The 21,327-nt window shown below is 39.6% G+C and overlaps 1 protein-coding gene across 1 annotated transcript in view; it reads right to left on the minus strand.

Moving 5' to 3' along the window:
• The window catches only part of PCNX2 (pecanex 2), a 160,360-nt gene that overhangs the window by 89,615 nt on the left and 49,418 nt on the right, over positions 1 to 21,327 (minus strand). The window contains exons 13-17 of the mRNA XM_076334126.1: positions 20,008 to 20,179; positions 16,740 to 16,850; positions 15,140 to 15,231; positions 4,167 to 4,276; positions 1,850 to 1,946 (exon numbers count right to left, since the gene is read on the minus strand). Of these exons, the coding sequence (XP_076190241.1) occupies positions 1,850 to 1,946; positions 4,167 to 4,276; positions 15,140 to 15,231; positions 16,740 to 16,850; positions 20,008 to 20,179 (582 nt within the window). The remainder of the gene's footprint in view (positions 1 to 1,849; positions 1,947 to 4,166; positions 4,277 to 15,139; positions 15,232 to 16,739; positions 16,851 to 20,007; positions 20,180 to 21,327) is intronic.

The following is a 21,327-nucleotide window of genomic DNA, read 5'->3' on the forward strand; positions in this document are numbered from 1 at the left end:
TTGAAGCCTTACTCAAGGTTTCCCTCTGCACTGTGAAGTGAAACCAGTTAAGTGGACAGCCGCAGTAACTGCTTCAGTCCCCTGGCAAGGCTCCATCTGCAGAACAGATGAGATCAGACTCTGTATTGCTCTAAGGGCACTATCAGCAAAAGGTACAAGTGGGATATAAATACAGGAGAATGAGAAGCTTTCCGTTACATCTGCCATACAGCGCCCATGTACAAGAATGGACTGACAATGAACTGTGGCAATAACCTACACACCAGAAATACCACAGAATATATCAAAACTTTAACATTTTGTTTTTCACTCTGTTACTAGCTGGACATTCATATTGCAGTGTGACCCTGTTGCAAACAGTTTAGTTTGCAAGAAACTGTAGCTCAATACAAGCAACAAGAAAGACATATTACTTAATCTTATGCGGGCCTTATTAGAGTAAGCAGTTTAAAATAACATTATACATGGTAGAAAATAATAATCTAAGCAGCAGCTTAGCAAAGAAAAGTAGAAAACATTGGTAGTGTGGGATCAACTCATGTGCTGAATGTAGGCTGTGTAACACCTTACAAAATCCTCAACAAATATGATAGAAGATGTACAGGAGAGATGCATCCCTTTGAAGGGACATCTGGAGGCCAGGCTAGCTACTGCACTAGCAACCTGTACCACGAGGCACCATGGACTCTCAGGTCATGTCTAAGGGTCAAAAAAAGGCAGTCTGTCTTCCAGGCACTCTCTGAACGCTCCTTGCTTCTGCAAGCATTCAGGAATTTAGGAATAATTGCCTAGATTGCAAATGCTCAGATGCAGGCATTAGGGATGTGATCAGGAAGAAGGGCTGTCTGACAGCCGGGAAGCAGGACAGTTCACGACTCTAAGAAATATCGAACACCCTTAATACTTTTGGAAACTTGATGATCTTCCACATGAACTCTTTATAAGATCAACCTCCCCTGAGTAACAGTTAGTGAGGTTTTTTTTATAGAAAAAGACACAAAAAAGAAGACGGGTCACTTTGGACCTTTAAGCTGAAGTGGGAAATAAGCTGACACAAACTTAGAGCTAAGTGCCAGACAGTAGAAAATAAACAGCCTGCCAAGCAAAGAGAGGATGAGACGGCAATGCTTGGCACCAGGCATGTACCTCCCTCTCTCATACTAGTCAAGTTTCACATGCTTCTTCCATCTCTAGGTGTCAAGTTTGGTCTGTGCTCCACCTGGCTTGGCTGGGGTGGAGGGCATACAATCAAGAGTACTTCCTGGCACAGAAAAAGGCATTCCTGAAAACCAGATCAACTCCTAGCCCTAGGAAAAAAAAAAAAAATTAATAAGGGCTGTTTTAAACACATTTAATTCTGTGGACCAAATCCTGTCCCCACCCAACAGAGACAGGGAGTTTGGCAGGACTGCTCACCTTTTTGAATCCTTGTTAAACAATCCAGCCTACCTTGTACACACACACCAGGTTGCCAGGCTGTTAAGTCTATGCATAGAACCTGCATTAGCTCTCTGAGTACCAGGATGAGATGCCTCATTCCCCAAGCTCTAAGAGTGCATTTCCTGTCAACCATATTAAGGAATCAATGTTGCCAAGTCCTTCAAAGGAACCCTTCAGAAAGGAAAATTGCAATATCCCCCTTCTCCCTTCCAGCCTCACTGGAAAGAGGATCTAGAATAACTTCTCTCAGTTTCCACCTGTGGATTTAAAGGAACAGAACAGAGATCCTCCCATTTTCTGTGCTTTTAGTAATTTAAATTACTAAATGAGAATATTTAAAATGTTCCTCAGTAGGTAAAATGGATGGGAGAAAGCTTTGAACAGAAAGTAGTGAAAGAAAAGGTTTTACCACTGATTCTCTCATCTTTTCTGGGAGTGGATCTGCTGATGAATCTTCAAATTGTTGACGTAGAAAGTGAGGGACATATTTGCATTGAATAAGGGACCTGTTTAAAAAAAAAAATCCTCGTTAGGATACTTCTGAACATGTCAAACAGATATGAATATTCCTGGGGGACAGAGGAGGAAAAACAGCCTCAGATTTCCTTCCTCATGTATGCGGTAGCTATCTTATCTCTGTATAGCTGGAGATTGACACAAACCAGCTCTACCTGCTATCAGGATAGAACTTCCTCGTCAAAATGTTAAGGAGTCTCAGCAGTCCGATCAATGTGACTCAGTCATTTAGAGGAATGAGCAGAGAGGGTACTGTTCCATTCATGCCCTTTATTAATGTTTCAGCTAAGCTGAAACCAATATGGGAGCTGTTTAGACCCACATTAGAAAGGCCAAAGAGCTATTTCTGTACAAACTGTACATTAATCCTCAGTTCAAGATTTATGCGCTACCTCCTCCTCCATCTTGAAGTTTATGCCACAGGCCATCCCTCAAATACTGTTTCCAATCTCCTTAACCTCCTTGAATTAAGTTCAGAGCTGTTTAAAAAAAATCTTAAACCTCTTTAAGGATTATGCATTTTTATCATGATTGCACAATAAACATTTGATGATGTTGTACACATATTCTTAATCTTAGGTTATTTAACAATAATTTCAGCTGCTGAAGATTCAATTAAGAAAGTTATGAAATCGGTAGCTAGATTTAAAAGTTAAGATGGATTTAATGGTTAAAGATAACTTCCTTAAAAAAAAAGTTTTAAGGAAAGACAAGTTTGTTTTATTAAAGAAATTAATGAACTGGTGTGTCCTTTCTGGGGAGTGGGAGAGAAGAATACATTTAAATTACTTCAAAATTGAAAGAGCTCACTCTTCCAAGCTGATTTGCAATTTACCTGTGTATATTTTACTCCAAGGCTGAACAAATCTCCCTAATACAGCACACAGCTTCACTTCCTTCCATACCCGAGTTCCATACTGTAACGGTCATTGAACTACACACTACCTGCACAAAGCTTGATCCAGGTCTAATTGACATCAGTGCCAGACACAGTAGGCTTTGGATAAAGTTCACGGCAATAAATATAAGCAGTTCTTGTTGCTTTGCCACATCAGAACCTAGTAATGTATAAATATCAGATTCCCTGAATCTTCTGGATGGTAAAGAAGGAATTTTTCAACTCTTTAGTAAGATTTACCGGGATGCCCATTTTCTACTAGTGGCCTATATCCTTTCCTTCTTCATCAGAATTTTTCTCCTTTTCCCAAGTTTCTCTCCTCAGATATAATCTTGAATGGCCTAAAAAGCCCTCCACGTCCCCCCTCTCTCCCCTGCATTACAGAATTGTGCGTCCAACCACCCTGTTACCATATGCCTATTACAATCTTCATGCACTGAAGAGCTTCACCTCAAGACATGCACAACACACCTCATGAATCAAAGGAGAACCCCTGGGTTTCCTCACAGGCCCTCTGCACTGTTCTAGGATAAGACTGAGCTGTCTGAAGCAGAATCCCAGATGGTATGGTGATACCAGCTGCACAAAACCTGTTTGCTTGCTTAATCCCACAGCACATACACAGATGCTCAGCTGCTTGTGGACCACCACAGGCCCCATGACTGCCATATAGCACAGTTCCCACACAGGAAAACTCACGTCTGCCACCTCTGAACTATGGATCTACAGGCCTCTCTCGCGTCACCTCAACCTGCAGATCACAACGTTGGGGACTTCTCCCCTGGACCTCCCTTGTTCTCAATGGCAGCTCTTAATACACACTACCTTTCCTCAGCTACCTTTAGCAGACTGTGTCAGAGCAGAAAAGGAAGGAATTGATCTCAAACAGAGGCATAGTCTACTGACAGTGACCCTCAGCAAGAGCTGGAATTGAGCCATCTTCCCAGCACATCAAATGCCCTTTCTCCTTGCCACGGTGCTACCCAAAGCACATTCTGCAACTCCAGTAGCCTGAGAGCCCCCTCAACTAAATTGCTATCCTCCAACATGGCAAGCACACAATTTCCCAGAGGGTGAAATCTGCTTCAGAGAATTTGGATAGTGCCGTTTAAAGAGCACCAGCCTTACTGGTAATCTGACTGCAGCATTTCATTTATTTACAGGACTGATACCAACCAGGCAGACATGGCGAGGAATTTCCACCTCACCACAGCACTTTCAGGAGACAGTCCCTGTGGTTCTGAAACCCAGGCATCACTCTGGTTGTGTGCTGTACACTGTAAGCAATAAATAACATTTGCAGCCAACTTACATCAGTACAGATGGGTCACTGCTTTGTCTGCTGAGGTGATAAGAAAGTGCAACTAGCAGACCACAGAAAGCAGAGAACAGCGCTGGAATGTGTTGTGTATCCCAGGGTTCCTGAACAGGAGGACAAAGCAGAGTATTTGTAAGTTAGGAATGGAAAACTTAATTTTCTTATTTTTCTCTCTCTCTCTTTTCTTTTTTTTTTTTTTAAAGTAAGCTAAGCCATACATGCAGTGTTAAACACATCTAAATTTGTACACTATCTACCAAGGACTGAAAATCCTTTTTCATATCAAAGTCTATTATTGTGAGAAAGACTGAGATTGGAGGCATGTTTTGTGATCTTATTATATAATTCCGCTATAATCAGCAATTAGCTAGGAAACCACATGAAAGGCAGGTTTTCTTTCCTCTTTAATGAAACACTAGAGGCAAATTCTCATTAAAATGAGATGCGAGTGAAATGAACTGCACTGTATTTGTCTAAACTCTAAATTGATATGTAGTTACTTGACCTGTAGCCAGATCACATACAACAAATGCCAACATCACCTAAATCAGGCAGTGGGGTACAGTTCTGGCACCTCGCTCCGAAATCTTTCTGCTGTTTTGTACATTACATCCAGGCCCTGCCTGGATAACGCAGTGGAGAGGGAGAGCTCGCCAATGTACATGACATCCCCAAGTAGGGAAAGAAGAGACAATTTACACTCTTGCCAGCACACTCTGGGTATAACCAAGATGAGAAACTGTCTCTGGGGGACTCAAACAGCTCAAATTGGCTAGAAATAATAAGAGAAAGAACATGAAGCTTAAGGAGCACTTATCAAGACCAGCTTCATCTGTGGAGTCCTCAGCTACAAATTAGGGATCCTAACACATACTTGCGAGTCCTGGCTGTAAAAGGACACAAATTTTGGCTGTGAAGGACACAGAAACTCAGTGGATCAGATCCATAGCCATTTCACTTATTAGGTTTGTTCAAAGCCTCCACACAACTTCTACCTGATCAAGTGAATGTGAGGTTACCAGATCCTGACATCAGAGTACTTTCTGGGTAGGTTTTGAGAGACAATGCTCGTAGGACCTGTGAAACTTTAAGCCTTGTTCATAGTATGAACAAGGCATTTTCTGCAGTATTTCGCTTGAAAAACTTCACAACTTGTACAGGACCAATATTTTCACAGAATAAAGTGGGTTTATTCATCTTATTTTGCCCAGTGATACGCGTGATTTCTTAGCAAAGCTGATTCACATTAAGAAAGATTTCATTTCTTTCAGGCGCCATGAATACCTGGGTAAAACAAACTAGTTTGCTGTTAAGGGACAAACCACCAGCTGCAATGTGAGGTTTCTTTGGAATTTAATGATGAAATTCCCATTATCCTAAGAACTGGTACACAGAAATGAAACTTTCATTCCAAGAATCACCTTCTCCTCATCATGCTACTAAACATCACAAAGATGAAAGAAAGAAGTGTCTAGTTCTATCAAACAATCCTACTTAAAACAGTCATTACCAACAAAAGAGAGAGTTACATGGTATTACTGAAAGAATCCAGCACCATGTTTGACAAGTTAAATGTTGCCATCCAATTCCACTCTTCATTTTGTTGTTCCTAGTTTTGGGGCCACATACATTTTGGGTTAACTTTTCCCATGCTTAGCCTCAGGTAAGAAATTCATAGTCTTCAAAATACTGAAGAAAACTAACTGGAGTCAAAATGTTCTGAAAATGGCTGAACCACAGCCCATCCAAATATCCATTGCATTTCCAGGGCAATACAACTGCGTACAGATCCACCCAGCAGCTTCTAGTGCGTGACTGCCCCTTTGCCCTGCAACTTATTTCAAAAGCAAAATACTATAAAGAGCCCAGCAATATACCTGAGTATTGAAATGTATCAGTAGCCAGTTTGAGAAATCATTTTGCCCTATTTCTACCGTAAAACTGCACATGGCTGATTCCTCATATTAATGTCTCAGGAACTCTTCCATATTTTCTGTATATTACACAGAGCTTCTGCATTTGGCTGGCCTGTGCTCCAGTTCCTAAGTGTCATTGTCCCCTCAAAGCTCAGCTGTCTGGGAGCCAGGAAGGCAGGCAGGACAGGCATCGATATTTGCTATGTGCCTAGAGAACAGGATTTTCCAGAATAATGCTACACAATGTTGCACAAAAGATGAGAATGAACAAAGGTGTCATTTCTCCAGCATCAGTGTGATGTACCCTGCTCCATTTTGTCATTTTCCTCCCCCACTAATGATGCCTGGTAGAGCTTTAAATTAAAAAGATGAAAAAAACCAATATAGCTGATAATTGGACAATGATTCTTCTCAGTGGGAAAACAGAAATGACAGGTTTTAGTCTTGGAAGCTGGTATTATCTGTCATACTAGACAGGGAGTTTGACTTCCTACTTTACCTCATTTGGTTGAGGTGACATGTAGTGCTTTCATATATAGTTTTGACTTTGATGCAGACACTCAAGTAGTCATTTTTAAAACAAGTGAAATGGACTTACAGGGTTAAGGATGAAAGTGATGAGTTACAACAGACCCAGTGGTCTGGGTGGTGGTGTTCCATTTCAACCACAGAATCGCCTAATCCCCAAACAACCCACTAAAAAGAAAGATAAAGGTGTCTTTGAACTTACAAGCCTTTTACCACTGGTAAAGGTGGGGAGGTAAATGTATTTTTAAAAAGTGGCGATGCTAGTTTTCTGTCCTACATTATTTATACTTTTTGCTTCTTTCTTCCTTTAAAAAAAAAAGCATGTAGCAAACTCTTATCTTTCAAAGATATGCTAAAATAAATCATATGTCCTACTCCAGAGACAAAAAGTGCTCTGAACACTGGTGTTTTGAAGGTGTTTGCATACTGACTGGCTTTTTAAATATGGAGACAAACTCCAGTTGTTCTTCACAAAGAACAGACATCATATAATTTTCCACTCTCTTGTGATTTCATCATTATTCAACCAATTTTTTTTTTTGGGGGGGGTCTTTCTCCTTACTTCCACTCCCCAGCTTCATCATGGATCTATGCTATTGCTCATATCAAACAATATGCAGGACAGCTGTTGACGGTCAGCCATTTCACATGTGTGATGGTAAATGGAAAGAACTACTATCATCCTATTTCTGAACATACAAAAACTTTCTGAATGAGACTGTAAAAGGGAATCCTTGTCCCGCCCCCAAAGGTATGAGAAAATGGTAACAACGACCTGTCCTCCACAAGGTTAACTATAAACTTAACTGTATTACCATGGATACTCATTTTCAGTGAACACTAACAACCAAGAAATGTGAATTACTCACGGGCTTCGCGTTACACTGGTTAGAGACAAATTCTAGGGAGAGATGCCCACCAGCCTTATCTTCCCATCATCCATGGAAAACAAAACATTACCTTCCTAGAAGAGCTCCAAAAACCTGACAAATGATAAGCTACCAGGATACAGATATCACTACCCATTCTGAGCAATGTTGTCTCTGTTTCTCTGCACTCCCAACTGTTATCTGTGACCATATTTTCATTGCTGAAATTTAAAATCCACAAGGATGGGACTGATGCAGGGGTATGCATGTGTGCGTGCACACCCCCTTACACAACAGGGTCCTGGTCTGTGATTAGAATTCCTTGGCTAGAGACTAAGATGAGCAACAACTTCAGGCATCGATTCTCATGTTTCACATAATGGTGAGTTTATCCTAAACAAGAAGTGCAGATTTCTACATTCCTATACAGTGACATACTTCTGTAAGAGTAACCCTGGGCCATATCAGATTCTGCAGACATAATTTACTTTTTCTGTTATATCTTGACAATAAGTTCATATTTTACACGCAGAAAACTAAGAGCATAACTATTGAAGTTATGACTAAAGTGCGAGTCTGACTATGGCTGCAAACCACTCACAGAAACATATGATATCTGACAATCCTCTCCAAAATTAACACTCCTAGCAGCTCTTGCTTGAACCTCAGGGGTCTCTAAATTGGAAAGTACATAAAATTGATGAGCTTTGTCTTCAAAACCTCCAACAGGGCTGGAAGTATTTTATGCGGTAGAAACAAAGCTGTCTAATAATCCTATACTTCAATTTTTCATCACTTACACGTCCGGGAATTCTGTCTATACACATGGGCCCATTCAGTGCTGTTTAGAAATTTATTTGGGCAGTCTTAGCAGATTGAGGGAGATGTATACTTGCAATTCCTTCCCATTATAAAACCTTAAGACAAATATTTCAAAATTATTAGTACACAGATGAAGCCTGCATTGTTAAAAACAGGAATCAAGAAGCATTGTTATTCTGATTAATGAGTTTAAAACTCATTAAACAACAAACCAAACTACATCAATGTGAGCTGAGAATGGTTTAAAATACACACAGGATTTTTAGAAACTGTCCATTGAATCAATAAATAAGTTACCAGAAAATACTTTCTTCAGGTATAAGGTAATGGAAACTATATAGCTTTCATTTAAAAAAATACGCACTTACACAGAGCTGGAGGAGGCAGCTGTGCCACATACGAACACATTCACATCAGTTCAACTTTTCTGACCCAAGTCCAAAATCTGAAATTTTTCCAGGCTGATTAAGATAAACCACAAGTTCCTTAAGCAGTTAAAAAAAAAAAAACACCAAAACCCACAACCAACACACAAACAAAAAAGCTGGATGACAAATAATTAACTGGTTCTGGATAAGTTTCAAGTCCAAACCAGCTGATTGGAACAGAAGGCAGAAGACGACTGACTGATTCCAGAAACCTTCGGGTATGTGCTCTTCTGCCCCACAGCAAAACATTGATGTGCTGGAATGCTAAAGACTGATATCAAGACAGCTAAATTCCAGACTGAATATTTGTGGAAGAAGTAGGAGGGCATACCTGGCTTTTTTTTTTAATATCTGTTAAATATTTGGGCACAGACCACAAAACAGATGGAGTGGGAGACAAAAATCAGCACATCAGGCAATTCTAGTCAAGTGAAAAAGATGGCATAGAAGTTGCCATGTCTCCAATCTAATGGATGTAATATCTGAAAATAAAAACACCTCCTCCAGAAAAAAAAAAGAGATAACCTTTTCATATATCAAAGCTAAGGTAGCTATTAGAGCTGCCAATTTCTGTTCAAGATTACAGGACTGAAGCTGAGATCAGAAGTAAAGCCAGGCTGAAATGAACACAGATAATTTTAAACTAAACTGTTACCCAATAGCTTCAAAAAAGTAGCTAGCTGAAAAATTGCTGCTATTAGATGTAACAATCCAAGGAACGACCAAGAGAGGTGATAAAACCATGTTTAGGATTTAGAGCTTTTTATTAAACAAAAGTAAATGAAATTCATAGAGGACCTGGAAAGAACTGGAATAAGGAGTGATGATATCATGGAACAGAGGTCTGGGAGATAAAGAAAATCTCAAAGCAAGCAGGAGAAACTCAGGTCTTTGTGCTTCAGAAGCTAAGACATTTATCTTCTCTCTTGTCTGAAATCAAGTTCACAGTATTGTTGTATGTAAGGCTGGATAAGCAGCTGCTGTCATATCACTCATGACAGGGATGTGTCATGGGACAAGATGTATGAAGAGATGTCTTACAGCACCTGAAAGCTGTAGCCAAACCACCTTTGCATCACTGGGATAACACGACCGTAAAACAAAAATCTATCCAGGTGACTTCACATCATTACCAGAGGGAACGACTTCTGTTCACCAGCTATGTCAGACAGCAACTTGAAAACCTGCTCCACTCACAATACGCTCCTTTGACTGACAACAGTAATGAACAGTGTCTTGTCCATCAGTCCTCAAGGCCTCAAACACACGGATGGAGACCTGGAATTCCAGCTATTTTGTGTTATGCAGTTTTCTGGAGAAATTATCTGTTATAATTTTAGATGCAATACCCTGTACTTTCTACTGTGAACAATTTTGGGTTTTCTTTTTTAATTTGACAACTTTAAACAAAAAGAAAACTGATCAGTCAGCAGTAGCACCACCAGAGGAGGTCCCAACAAACTGCAGACCCACAGTTCCTCCACACAAACAGCAAGCAAGGGCAAAGCTGCTGAGGAGCACTCTGAAGAGGGGAGCAGATCGCTTGGCCACAGCAGGTGGGACCCCTTCTCTTCTCAGTCGCCTCCAAACAACGTGTCCCTGTTCCTCCTCCAAGTGTCTGAGCCACACAACTCGAACACAGACCTCCCCATCATGCGATGAGTTTGTGCCTGGCTGCCTAACAGACCGACCCTTATTTTAGTTGTGTGGAAAGTGCATGTTTGGTCACACAACACCCTGCGTCTGCCAGGTGAGCTGTATGCAGCCACCCCGCAAAACACATCGTATGCTTCTGATCAAGTCCTGTGATGGGACATATAAGCAGCCTGCCTGCACGTTCACTGTTAGCACAAGACTAGAGATCTGTCCATCCTCTTCTAGGTGGTATGTGCATTTTAGCCGTGAGAGAGAAACATTGCTGATGGCAAAGATGCTGCAAGGTCATTCAGAAAGAGTGGCAGGGCCAGATGAACTCATTGGGCACGCCAAATTTTGTCTGCAGATCATAGGATGAACTCTCAAGCGAGAATACTGTACAATAATTTTCCTCAGGCAACTTATCTGAACAAAAATCAATTACAATTATTAAGTTAAACTAATGATAGGTCTATACCGCAGCTGCTTTTTCATAGAGACTCTCAGGTGGTTTTGTACAACATAATTCAACAGCAGAATCAGTCTGGACAAGTCACAGGATTTCAGCACAGGTCTATTTGTCTCAATTCTCAGAGCTTATATACAGATGTTGAAAGTTAACTTGAGTACTTACACTGTTTTGTGGACACCTCAAAACAATTGCTCAATTCTTACTTTTTAATTTTTCTAAAATTGGAGTTCTAGAGCAAAGAATTAATTGCTGTGAATTTGCTATTCTAAAATAATTTCAAAATTTGACTGCAACTAAATCAAACTATTGTACATACATATATAGTTCCTGTTCTAAAAATGAACAAGAAAAACTCACTTAAGAACACAGATCTATTATAAAATGAACATTGTTTATTTACTTTAACAAAAAAGAAAATCGTGGTAAATTAATTATTCTTCTAATGAACTCCTTCAGGAATATTATCTTTCCTTTTGGAATAATTAACATACACAGAGAAATGAGGCTAGACTATTTCACCCTGCAAGATAATAATTAGAACACAAGAACCACTTAAGGAAGGAGAGGCTCAAGCCTGATACCGCTGGAATGGGTCTTCAGCTTGGGCATTTGATGTGAGCAATTGTTCACCAGTAAAAAGCACACAACCACTTAGAGATCCATTCTCCCCTGCAATTTATTTCAGGAAATAGAAGTCTGCTAGTTACACCTGCTGAGCTCTAAGATGTTCTGCCAATAAACAAAGTTTACATTTGAGGATGCTACATTTCAGCCAAGAAATAAGCTTTGCAACCCAGAAATCCTGTGCCAGAGAGAGTCTACCATGTTTCCCTGCCCTGAATCTTTTTGATTGTGATGATTTTTTGACCTCCATAAATACTGAAAATTTTGCTCTGTTGGTTTTGCCAAACTGACTAAAATTGAAAAGAGTAAAATAAAAATAACAAATGAAAAATAGCTGTAGAGTGCAAGTGTGGAAGAGATGCCATTTCTATCTTACAGAAAACCGTGTACCTATCACCGTTGTGCAAACACCTCAATGAAACAGACTACAGCATTTGCTCAGTTTTGAGTTAAACTGCAATTTCTAGTGCACCAAAAATCCAAACCTTCATTTGATTAGGATCAGAAGTTGTTGCTCAATACATATCAAAACAGTTCTAGTTTCTTAGAGGAGTATTAGACCACCTTTCACAGTGGTCCCTATTCAGGATCAGATTCTTCTCTTACATTTAAGCCAATTCCTTACTCCTCCACCAACCAAAGAATAAGTCTGACAGAATCATTCTCTTGCAATGTTATAGACAACAGTCCAAAAGGGAAAAAAATCTCTGGACCTGACTGAAGAACAAGGAGGATTAACACAAGTGCTTATTTCATAACTTCTAGAAGAGAAAATGTATGAAATTTCAAGCACCCCAGTAGACTGAGATTATGAGCTGAAGCAAGTGGAATCATCTTTACATGCTTTAAATCAACCTCCTCAGAAGTGCCTTCACAAGAACAGTGCCATAAAAATTCAAATTAGCTGTAATTTCTGTGTGAACAGAAAGTCTGCACTTAATATTGGTAATTTACAACAGATATCTTGTAAATCTTCCACAGCACTCTACAACTTCAGGGTAGCATTAAAAGCATATTTCTAAGCAGTTTAAATTCTAATCCACAAGGAGATTGCTTATCTACAAAGACACCTGCGTGCTGTAATTTAAAGTATTATGCTGAGAAAGGAGTCTGTAGAATATTTTAAGAGGCTTTTCTTTAATACTGTTTATAAAACTATTTTTTAAAGTATCCATCACACAACTTCCCTACCCTTAACTAGTGAATCACCCTCTGCTAACCTTAGGGGAAAAAATGATCATTTCCCCAGATATTTGCCTGTTGAACAGTGGTTTAACTCAATTCCTTCCTTCCATATAGCTCTTTCCATTTTTCTCATTGTTTCTCCCCCGTTATAGATTTTTCTCACTCTGTTCATCCTTACAGAGAGCCACCTTCTCCATCCCAGGTGCAGTTTCCAAATCATTAACACAGCCGGAAAATAGTAGCAGGAATACTAGCTACTTTAGGAAACTGCATAAGAAGCAGTTAAGCTTTCTAGCATCACACAGCTAGGTCAGGCCAAACCAGTATAACTGATGGTATAACTGATAGTATAACTAAAGGGGGGTAGATTTAGACTAGATATAAGGAAGAAATTTTTTACACTGAGGGTGGTGAAACACTGGCACAGGTTGCCCAGAGAGGTGGTGGATGCCCCATCCCTGGAAACATTCAAGGTCAGGTTGGCCGGGGCTCTGAGCAACCTGCTCTAGTTAAAGACGTCCCTGCCCACAGCAGGCGGGTTGGACTAGATGACGTTTAGAGGTCCCTTCCAACCCAAACTATTCTATGATTCTATGATATACTGGGTGAGCCTGGTGACAGGAGATTCCCTGGGAGCACACCACATGTTCAAAGACTTTTAAAGTGTCTTAATGCAGCACTGCTCAGCAGCTGAGTTGCCATAATTTATCGTGTATGGACTCAAGCCACCCAGGGGCAAGATAAAATGGTGGCTTAACATTTTACCTTACTACTGGGAGTGGTTAAAAACACACACACAGCCAGCTCTGATCATCTGTGAGAGATCATTAAGGCATTATAATTGACCTTTTTTGATTTAAGGCTCCTATTCAAAATTTTAAGTGGAAAGTTGTTAAAAGCCATTATAGAAATGCTTATGTTCCTTAAAGATTCCCTCAAAGAAACATCTGATCACCCCTCTCATCTGTGTAAATCGCCAGCCTGGGTGTTGACAGGATACATCCTTGGCTGTTGTAGAACCTCATATTGGGATCTCTGTGTGTGCTATGCATGTGTAGCACCATAAAGCATCCTCTCACGTATGCCCGCAAGATGTCAAGAGCAGCTTGTAAATCACTGCACATCCTGGTGCACTCCTGCATGGGCACTGACAGCATCTAGCCTGTAATGAAACACTGTCCCTTAAAGGATAAATTTTATTACAAGTCTAAGATGAAATTCTGGTCTTGCTGTGGTCACTGAGAATTTTGCAGCAGACTTGAAGGCAGCCAAAATTTCATTGCTATTTTTTAAATAAAACAAAAAATGCAGAGGACATATATATTAACGGCAAAAAAATAAATGCTTTAGATTGAATATGGCTCAAAACGCAGCATCTGCCAAAAAACCAATATTGGGCATCCAAGGCAGCCAATCATTTTGCCAGCATATAGAGCCATGGCACACCCACATCCTGAGCACCATACGCAACTTACTCTCCATATCTGAAGGTCATAACGGAGTAAGAGAAGGCACAGAGTAGGGCGACTAACTTAGCTACTCCTGAGAGAGCAGCTGCTTTACAAGGAGACACTAGAAAGGCTGGGACTCTTCAGTTTAAAGAGAAGATGGCTGGGCGGGATATGACTGACGCCTACAAAACTGCGAAGGCAGCGGGTACGGCGAATGCAGAACAGTTCTTCCACAAGTCCTGCAATACTAGGCATAGGGAAGGCTTGGTGAAATTAGCAGATCAGTTTAAAACCAATGAAGGACAGCACTGCTTTGCACAGAGCACAGTGAACATGTGGAATTTGTTGGCACAAAGTTGTGGAGACAGACAGGACCAGAACATTCAGGAAGGAACTTGGCAAATTCATAGACAACAAGTCCACAGATACCAAATGAAATAATCAGGGACACACTTTCCGACATCCCTAATCCAACAATTGTGGATACTGGTGGAATATTAGGGAAAATAGTGGCAGTCATCTGGCTTGCATTAAATTCCTAAATTGCATTTCCGTGTGGATGCAGACACATTACTGGGTCAGATGGTCCACTGGTCTGCCCAGGCTGGACATTTAAGTTCTTAGGCATACTGTTATGAAGCAGCAACAAATTCCTTTATTTTTTTCCTTTGGAAATATGAACCTTACTAGGAATTTTGACCAAATTCAGCCTGGCTTATACAGGCCAATAGGAGTTGCAGCTTTTTAAGCCAAGGCTGCTGTTAGTCTTTGCAGGGGAAATTAAACGGATCATTTCAGACTGGTACATTTAAGAAGCAAACAGTCACAGGTATTAGACACACGTTTACTCCAGTATTTCTACTACAGTTTCAATATATTTCAGTGTAGCTAATAGGCAGAACCTGAAGCATGGCTTGTAAAGCTTATCTTGATAAACAACAATGACAACGTAGCACCAAACAATGCTGGTCTCCCTAGATTATATGAATTTTGAGCTTCAAATTTTGATTTTTTGCAGTGTTGTTTTTCTGGCTTACCTTCACTGCACTGAAGCAGAAAGCATATAGGACAATCAGAACCACAAAGCTTCGGGAAATGCTGTATAGCGCAGATATGAACCCAGCAGCAGCTAAAATACAGACATTACATGTTAGTTAATTTCTTCCTAAATGAGAACGTGCAATCAAAAGAAAAAAATGAAACAGCTCTTGCATCACAAGAGGTATAGAGATTAAAATCAGATATCACAAAACTGGTTGTTGAGAGAACACCTTCAGTGCCCCAAATAAGCTTACAAAACTGTTTACAGCTAAGACCGAAAGCCCGATGCCACTGTACTCCATGTGTTTTCCATTGGCCTGAGGTCCCACACTACTGCTTTTCGCACTGAACATTGTTTTGCCAAAATATCAGTATGCCTCTTCATGTTGCTACCAAGGAGGAATGAAGTGATCTACAAAACTGGCAATTTTCTAGTCAAACTCCATGTGGAATCTTCCTCCTTCCCTTTGCTCCTGAAACACAGGCTCTGGTATCATCCAAAAGCATCCTAACTTGCTCGGTCAACCATGATTTGCACCACATTAAGATACATGTATGAACTTAAAGGGAGAGAGAAGGATGCCAGCTGATCTCTTGCTATAACCTCCTTTGAGAGCTTCCAGAAGCAGGGTAGGAAAAACTGTCAGACAGAGTTAGGAGTTCAGCAGTATCAACAATGGAGACACAGGGGCTGCAAAACCATGCTCTAATTAGGGTTCAACATACACTGGAATCATCATTATTGACAGGATGAGGACTTTATCCATCACATTATTTCCTCCAGGTCTGCTATGGCATTTATGAGACAAAATCCAAAGAACACCCATATCATCTGTACTAGTTTTAACCACTTGCCAAAGGCTACACCTACAGTAGCAAGCAGAACTATACACTAAGCGTGGGTTTGTGGAATGAGAAGTGCTGAGGATCCATGATATACATGTTTGAAATGCCTTACTGCAGACTATCTCTAGTCTGGTCCTACAGACTGTATGCTCATTAGTGTTTGGAGTAAAAAAAGGAGGAAGTTTGTTTCTGATCCAAACTAAGATGACAGTGTAGATGCATCCCAATCTTCTCTGTTACTTAAGCTATAATGAGAAACAAAAACCACCACTACCAACAAAAAAAACGATGCATTGTCTCCCATGGGCCTTGTTTAATCTCTGACTGAAATAACACCAAAAAAAAAAAAAAAAAAAAAATCACACATCCAGTATCTTGTGAATATGCCTTACTACGGAACAATGCAAACATTTTTTAATTTTTATTTTTCAAATGGAGTTTTAACAGAATTTTTTTTTTTAAGTTTTTCTTTTTTATAAATATAGTAAAGATTCACATTGGACATGCCAGGAACGAGTTCTTTGATGCCAACCACATTCTGCAGCCTATAGCACAACTTGTATGCAACTTTTCAAAAGAAGAAAGAAATCTAATCAAGGGGGTCTTATTAGTATTCACCCCACTGTTATATGAATAACATTAGTTGTTTGAGCTTTAACACACAGTGTGCTTTAAAACATGCAATAATATACTCTAATCTAAGGTTATAAGCCCAGAAAGGGATAGCTCAGGCTGCAACTGGCTACTTACCAGAACCGCCAAAAAGCAGCATGTCTATTTGCTCCAAAAGATATATACAGAAGGTGTTGATTTGAGGGAAAAGACCAAGAAGAGAAATTGCAGGAAAGCAATATAAAAACACTAAAGAAAAAAAAAAAGGTATGTTAGAACACAGTCATACATCGCAATGTATGGAGAACAGAGAAACATGCATCATACCAGAATAAGAAATTTTTGCAATAAATTCTGAAGATTACTCAAGTGAGCATACCTTAACAATTACACTTAACAACGATTACACTTTCCTTCTCATGTATTCAAAATAAATTATGCTATTTTACATGTAAGAAACTATAAAGCTCAGGGGTTAACTTTAAGCTTTATTCTGGATAAAAGCAGCAGTAGAAAAAAACAGCATTATGTAGCCTCCTTACTGCTTCTCAAATACTTTCAAAGTTATATTTGTTCTATTTAAAGTACAGAAATTTTAATTTGCAGACTCCGGAACTTCCTCCTTGAATCTGAGATGGTTCAAGCACAATTTTTGACTTGGAAACTTTGGGTCTTTTGAGAAATGTAGAATGGTAACTCAGTGGCAATGTCACTGCAAGCATTTTGGAAGTTTAGAAAACTATTATTTTTTTAAAAATGATATATCTGAGTACTAGTCCATTTGCTGCGTAATAATACATACTTTTTCACAGGGAAAAGAAATATGCGTTATTTCAGTGAGAAATAGTCTTTTTGTTCTCCCCCTCCTGAACATAGCAGAGGATAACATTCACAGAGGCTTTCTTCCCCCGACAGAAGCTCAGTCATTGCTGAAAAGCAGGAGGCAGAGGACTTGCTATCACAAAATTTTGCCACCACCTGATATTTACTCTTCTGAGATGTCTGCCAAATAATGTCACTCACCTGTCTAATGCTTAAATGGTTTCATCACAAAAACTATCATACATTAAGTGTGTAACTACTTTTGTCACTAACCACACCTGTAGCACCTAATGACTGCAGTTGGCTCTGTCTGTGCATTTACTTGCACTATGTATGTTAATCTAGCAAAAAGGTCCGCTGAAATAAGGAATTCCAGATGAAAACCATAGTTAGAATGAATTAAAGCCATGATCCCCCAACTAATATGAATCAATAACAGAACCACCATCAATTTAAAATAAAAGAGAATCAGATCCTAAATAGATTGTTTGCAAAGAAATGGACCTGTCAAAAGCCACATTTCTTAAGTAATTAGGTTACGCATCTAACAAATTTCCACTGATTTTCTTTTATAACCTTGTTTCAAGACTTTTATGACAGTATGCTATGCAGCATCACACTAGTTCCTCGGTAAGTCCTTTCTATGATTTCCATCACTTTAGCTTCTTACCATAGTGAACATCTGAAACAGAAAAAACTTTTCCTTTCCTTGGTATTTGTAGTGTGTAGTCAAAAATCCCTCAATCTCCCAACATATCAACTCTGAATACTACAATAAATTATGAGTAAAATATAAATTAAAAAGTCACACTATGATGACAAACCAATAAAAAGTTATCAAAAATACCTAGCAAATGGGCAAAACCACAAAACAATAGCAACACTTCATTGGTATTCATCAGGGCCAACTTCCCTCCCAAAACAAATACTGCCCAAAACAATTCTATACCTTCAGTGCCTAAGGGAATCTGTACTCAAAGTGCAGCAAAATGCTGGAGGATGCCGACTGCCATGGCTTAGGGAAGTAGCTGCACTGTAAACACTTGCAAGGATTGACGGCAGCCAGAAGCTGGGACTCCCATAGAGACAAAGCAAGGAATTGCCAGAGCGCGGCACCACACATCACTTGAATACACCCACAGATGTGCCAGCTCCCACAGCTGGCAAAATAAGAACAGGGGACAAGCAGAGGGAAATGGTTTCTTCTCCCTCTCTGGTTAAACAGATGCCAAGTGGGGAGATGAGCCTGTATTTCCTCTCACCCCCACCCCCTCCAGGCTGTTTCAAGAACCTGCTCCACCATCTCTTTTGAGGCCAGCCAAAATTAGCACATTTATAACCACACTTTTTTTCTTATACTGGTTGCTATAGTTTTTCATTTCTCTCTATCCCAAGAGTCATTTAAGATTCTTGTTGAATTATTTATCAGCATTTTTACTGTTCACCTTTGACAGGCAGAGAAAATAAGATGTAAGAAGAAACTTTAATGAGACCAAAGGAAAGTAATGAAAGAAGCTAATGAAAATAAGTGAGATGCAGGTCTTCATTATTCCCCTGTTTCTAGTGAGAAGGAATGGGAGTCAATGAACCCATATAAAGGACCAGAAGGCTTTCCTAAAAATAGTATGCCTTTCAGGCAGCAATAGCCTGACTTGAGTATAGCAAAAAGCAAGTACAACGACTGCAGGTGAACAAAGACCTCAAAGGTCATACACTCTATATCACAATTTTTTCCTCTACTGCAGTAGGTTTTCCTGGTTCTAAATTCACAAACCAATGGGTTGCCTTTGGTACGCTACAACACAGCTCTTGGGAAGTTTTCACAACTTTTACAGTAACCTTTAACTTTTCTACTTCATACCTAACAGTGTTGCACTACTTGACTTGAGTCCAGTTTAGCACTTATATCTGTGACACAACTAGAGCAGCATCAGAGTTACGGACTGCAAGTGTGTAACAGGAATAAGTGTCCTGACAGAACAGGGTGTTTCCAGCTGTGGCCACTCCAAATTAGTGCCAAAGGACTATCAGTCCTGTTTTGGGGCAATACCTGAATGTCCTCAGCCACCTCAGGACATGATTCCAGAAGGAAACAGGTTGGAAGAGCTACTGCAGAGTGGCTGCTCCACACTAACTCATCACATGGACAGCAAGATTAAACTAAACCAAGAAAAAGCATGTTCTTCATGAGCGGAAGAATGTCCATCTGAGGGCTTGGCACAAATTAGCTTCCAGGCATTAAATTTAAAACTCAGCTTATTCTGCAGTAAGTGCTCCGCACAGACAAGCTCTTACAAAGATTAACTGCATTTCACAGATGATGTCTTTTGCTAATAACATCAGTGACTGTGAGTTTTCTATAGAGACTTTTCTACGAGCCTCATTTCATTAAGAACTCCTTTTACGTGAGGGAAGGTTGCCAGCTGCCCCCCACCCCCACCTTAAGTCATTCCAAATGTTTCTATCAATTTGACTTAGAGTTGTGCCTCCATAACATGCATTTGATTGCCAACATGGGAAAACAGAGACTTCCCTGGCTAACGCTTAATTCATTTCTACAGTCCTAGGAAAAATATTGACTCACCTATTGCATGGTCTCTGGCTGACTGGAGAGATCTAGGCGAAAAGAGCTTCAAGCCATACATGGTATAAACTGGAGGATTTGTGTCTTTAGATCCAGCATCTAGCAGCAAAATAAGGCCACACAATATACAAAAATATACAGGTCTGCTGTAGGTTATGATTTTATTGTGCCCCTGGGAAAAAAAGAAAAAAAAGAAAAAAAGTGGTATTTTATCTTCTCCAGAGATTTTCAAAAGGCACAAAAAGCAGTTAAGACTAACTCCAGCAATCATTTATGCTTTTGAAAATCTAACCTTCTGGACCTTTGAAAACACACTAATTGCACAAGTCGTCATTTTCTGTGGAGGGAAAAAAACCCTCAATCTGAACCTTTCTTTTCAATACAAAAAGATTTTTTTCTCTGTATTACTTTTATTTTAATGAATGTCTGCTTCAGGTAGCTTGGCTGTTTTTTTTTTTTACTTTATGAAATATAAAATTAATTTTTAATTGCATCCTGGAAGTAAAAAAAAAAAATAGTAGAGCACCTCCTACGTGCAGTGTGAGGCATGGAGATTGATTTTTTGCGCCAATACAATTCAATTTTTTTGGTTGATTTGAACCACTTGACAGCAAATCAGTGTCCCTCCTGGAAGGGTTGACACTCATCAGCAGTTTCTGGACTCTCTCTCTCATGCAGCAGTTTGAAATTATGATCCAAAGGAATTAATATGTGGAAGGATCCTTATCTTATGTCTTTCATACACATCTCTCACAAGATTGATTTGCACTAATCCTACAAAACACTGCTGTGGGGCTGTGGGCCAGGGAGAATAACAGACGCTTAAGAAAAATCTTGATAGTTCTCCTGGTAGCAAGCTTAAGGGTAAATAAGACATTCTAAGTGCTGGTAAGTCAAAAGATTCCTTTGTGTGTGAAAAGCCAGGAGCAAAGTGACAAGGATTCAAGTTTGCCTTGCATAAAGCTGCTGTGAAACTGTTCTTATTTGTAAAATGTAATTTAAGTGAGTAAAATAAAAGATCATTTCTTTTTTGAGTCTACTCACTAATTTGAAACAGTGGCCATATTTGTTTGGCTGCCAGCCAAGCTCGTATGTTAGCATTGCTATTAACTGATCTGTACTGTCTTTTGGGATCAATCAGTTAACAACGTGGCAGATTGCAGGGAACTAGTGGTCTTATATTGCACCTCACATCTATGGAATATGAATCAAGTCAGACTCACAAATCCTAGCTGTTCAATCAGAGTTTCAATTTTACTAATGCCTTTTTTTCTTTTTAAAATAGGACACATGCCCGTGAAAAAAAAATCAAAGGAGAAT

This window comes from Aptenodytes patagonicus, chromosome 3 (genome assembly GCF_965638725.1).
Source record: "Aptenodytes patagonicus chromosome 3, bAptPat1.pri.cur, whole genome shotgun sequence".
Lineage (NCBI taxonomy): Eukaryota > Metazoa > Chordata > Aves > Sphenisciformes > Spheniscidae > Aptenodytes > Aptenodytes patagonicus.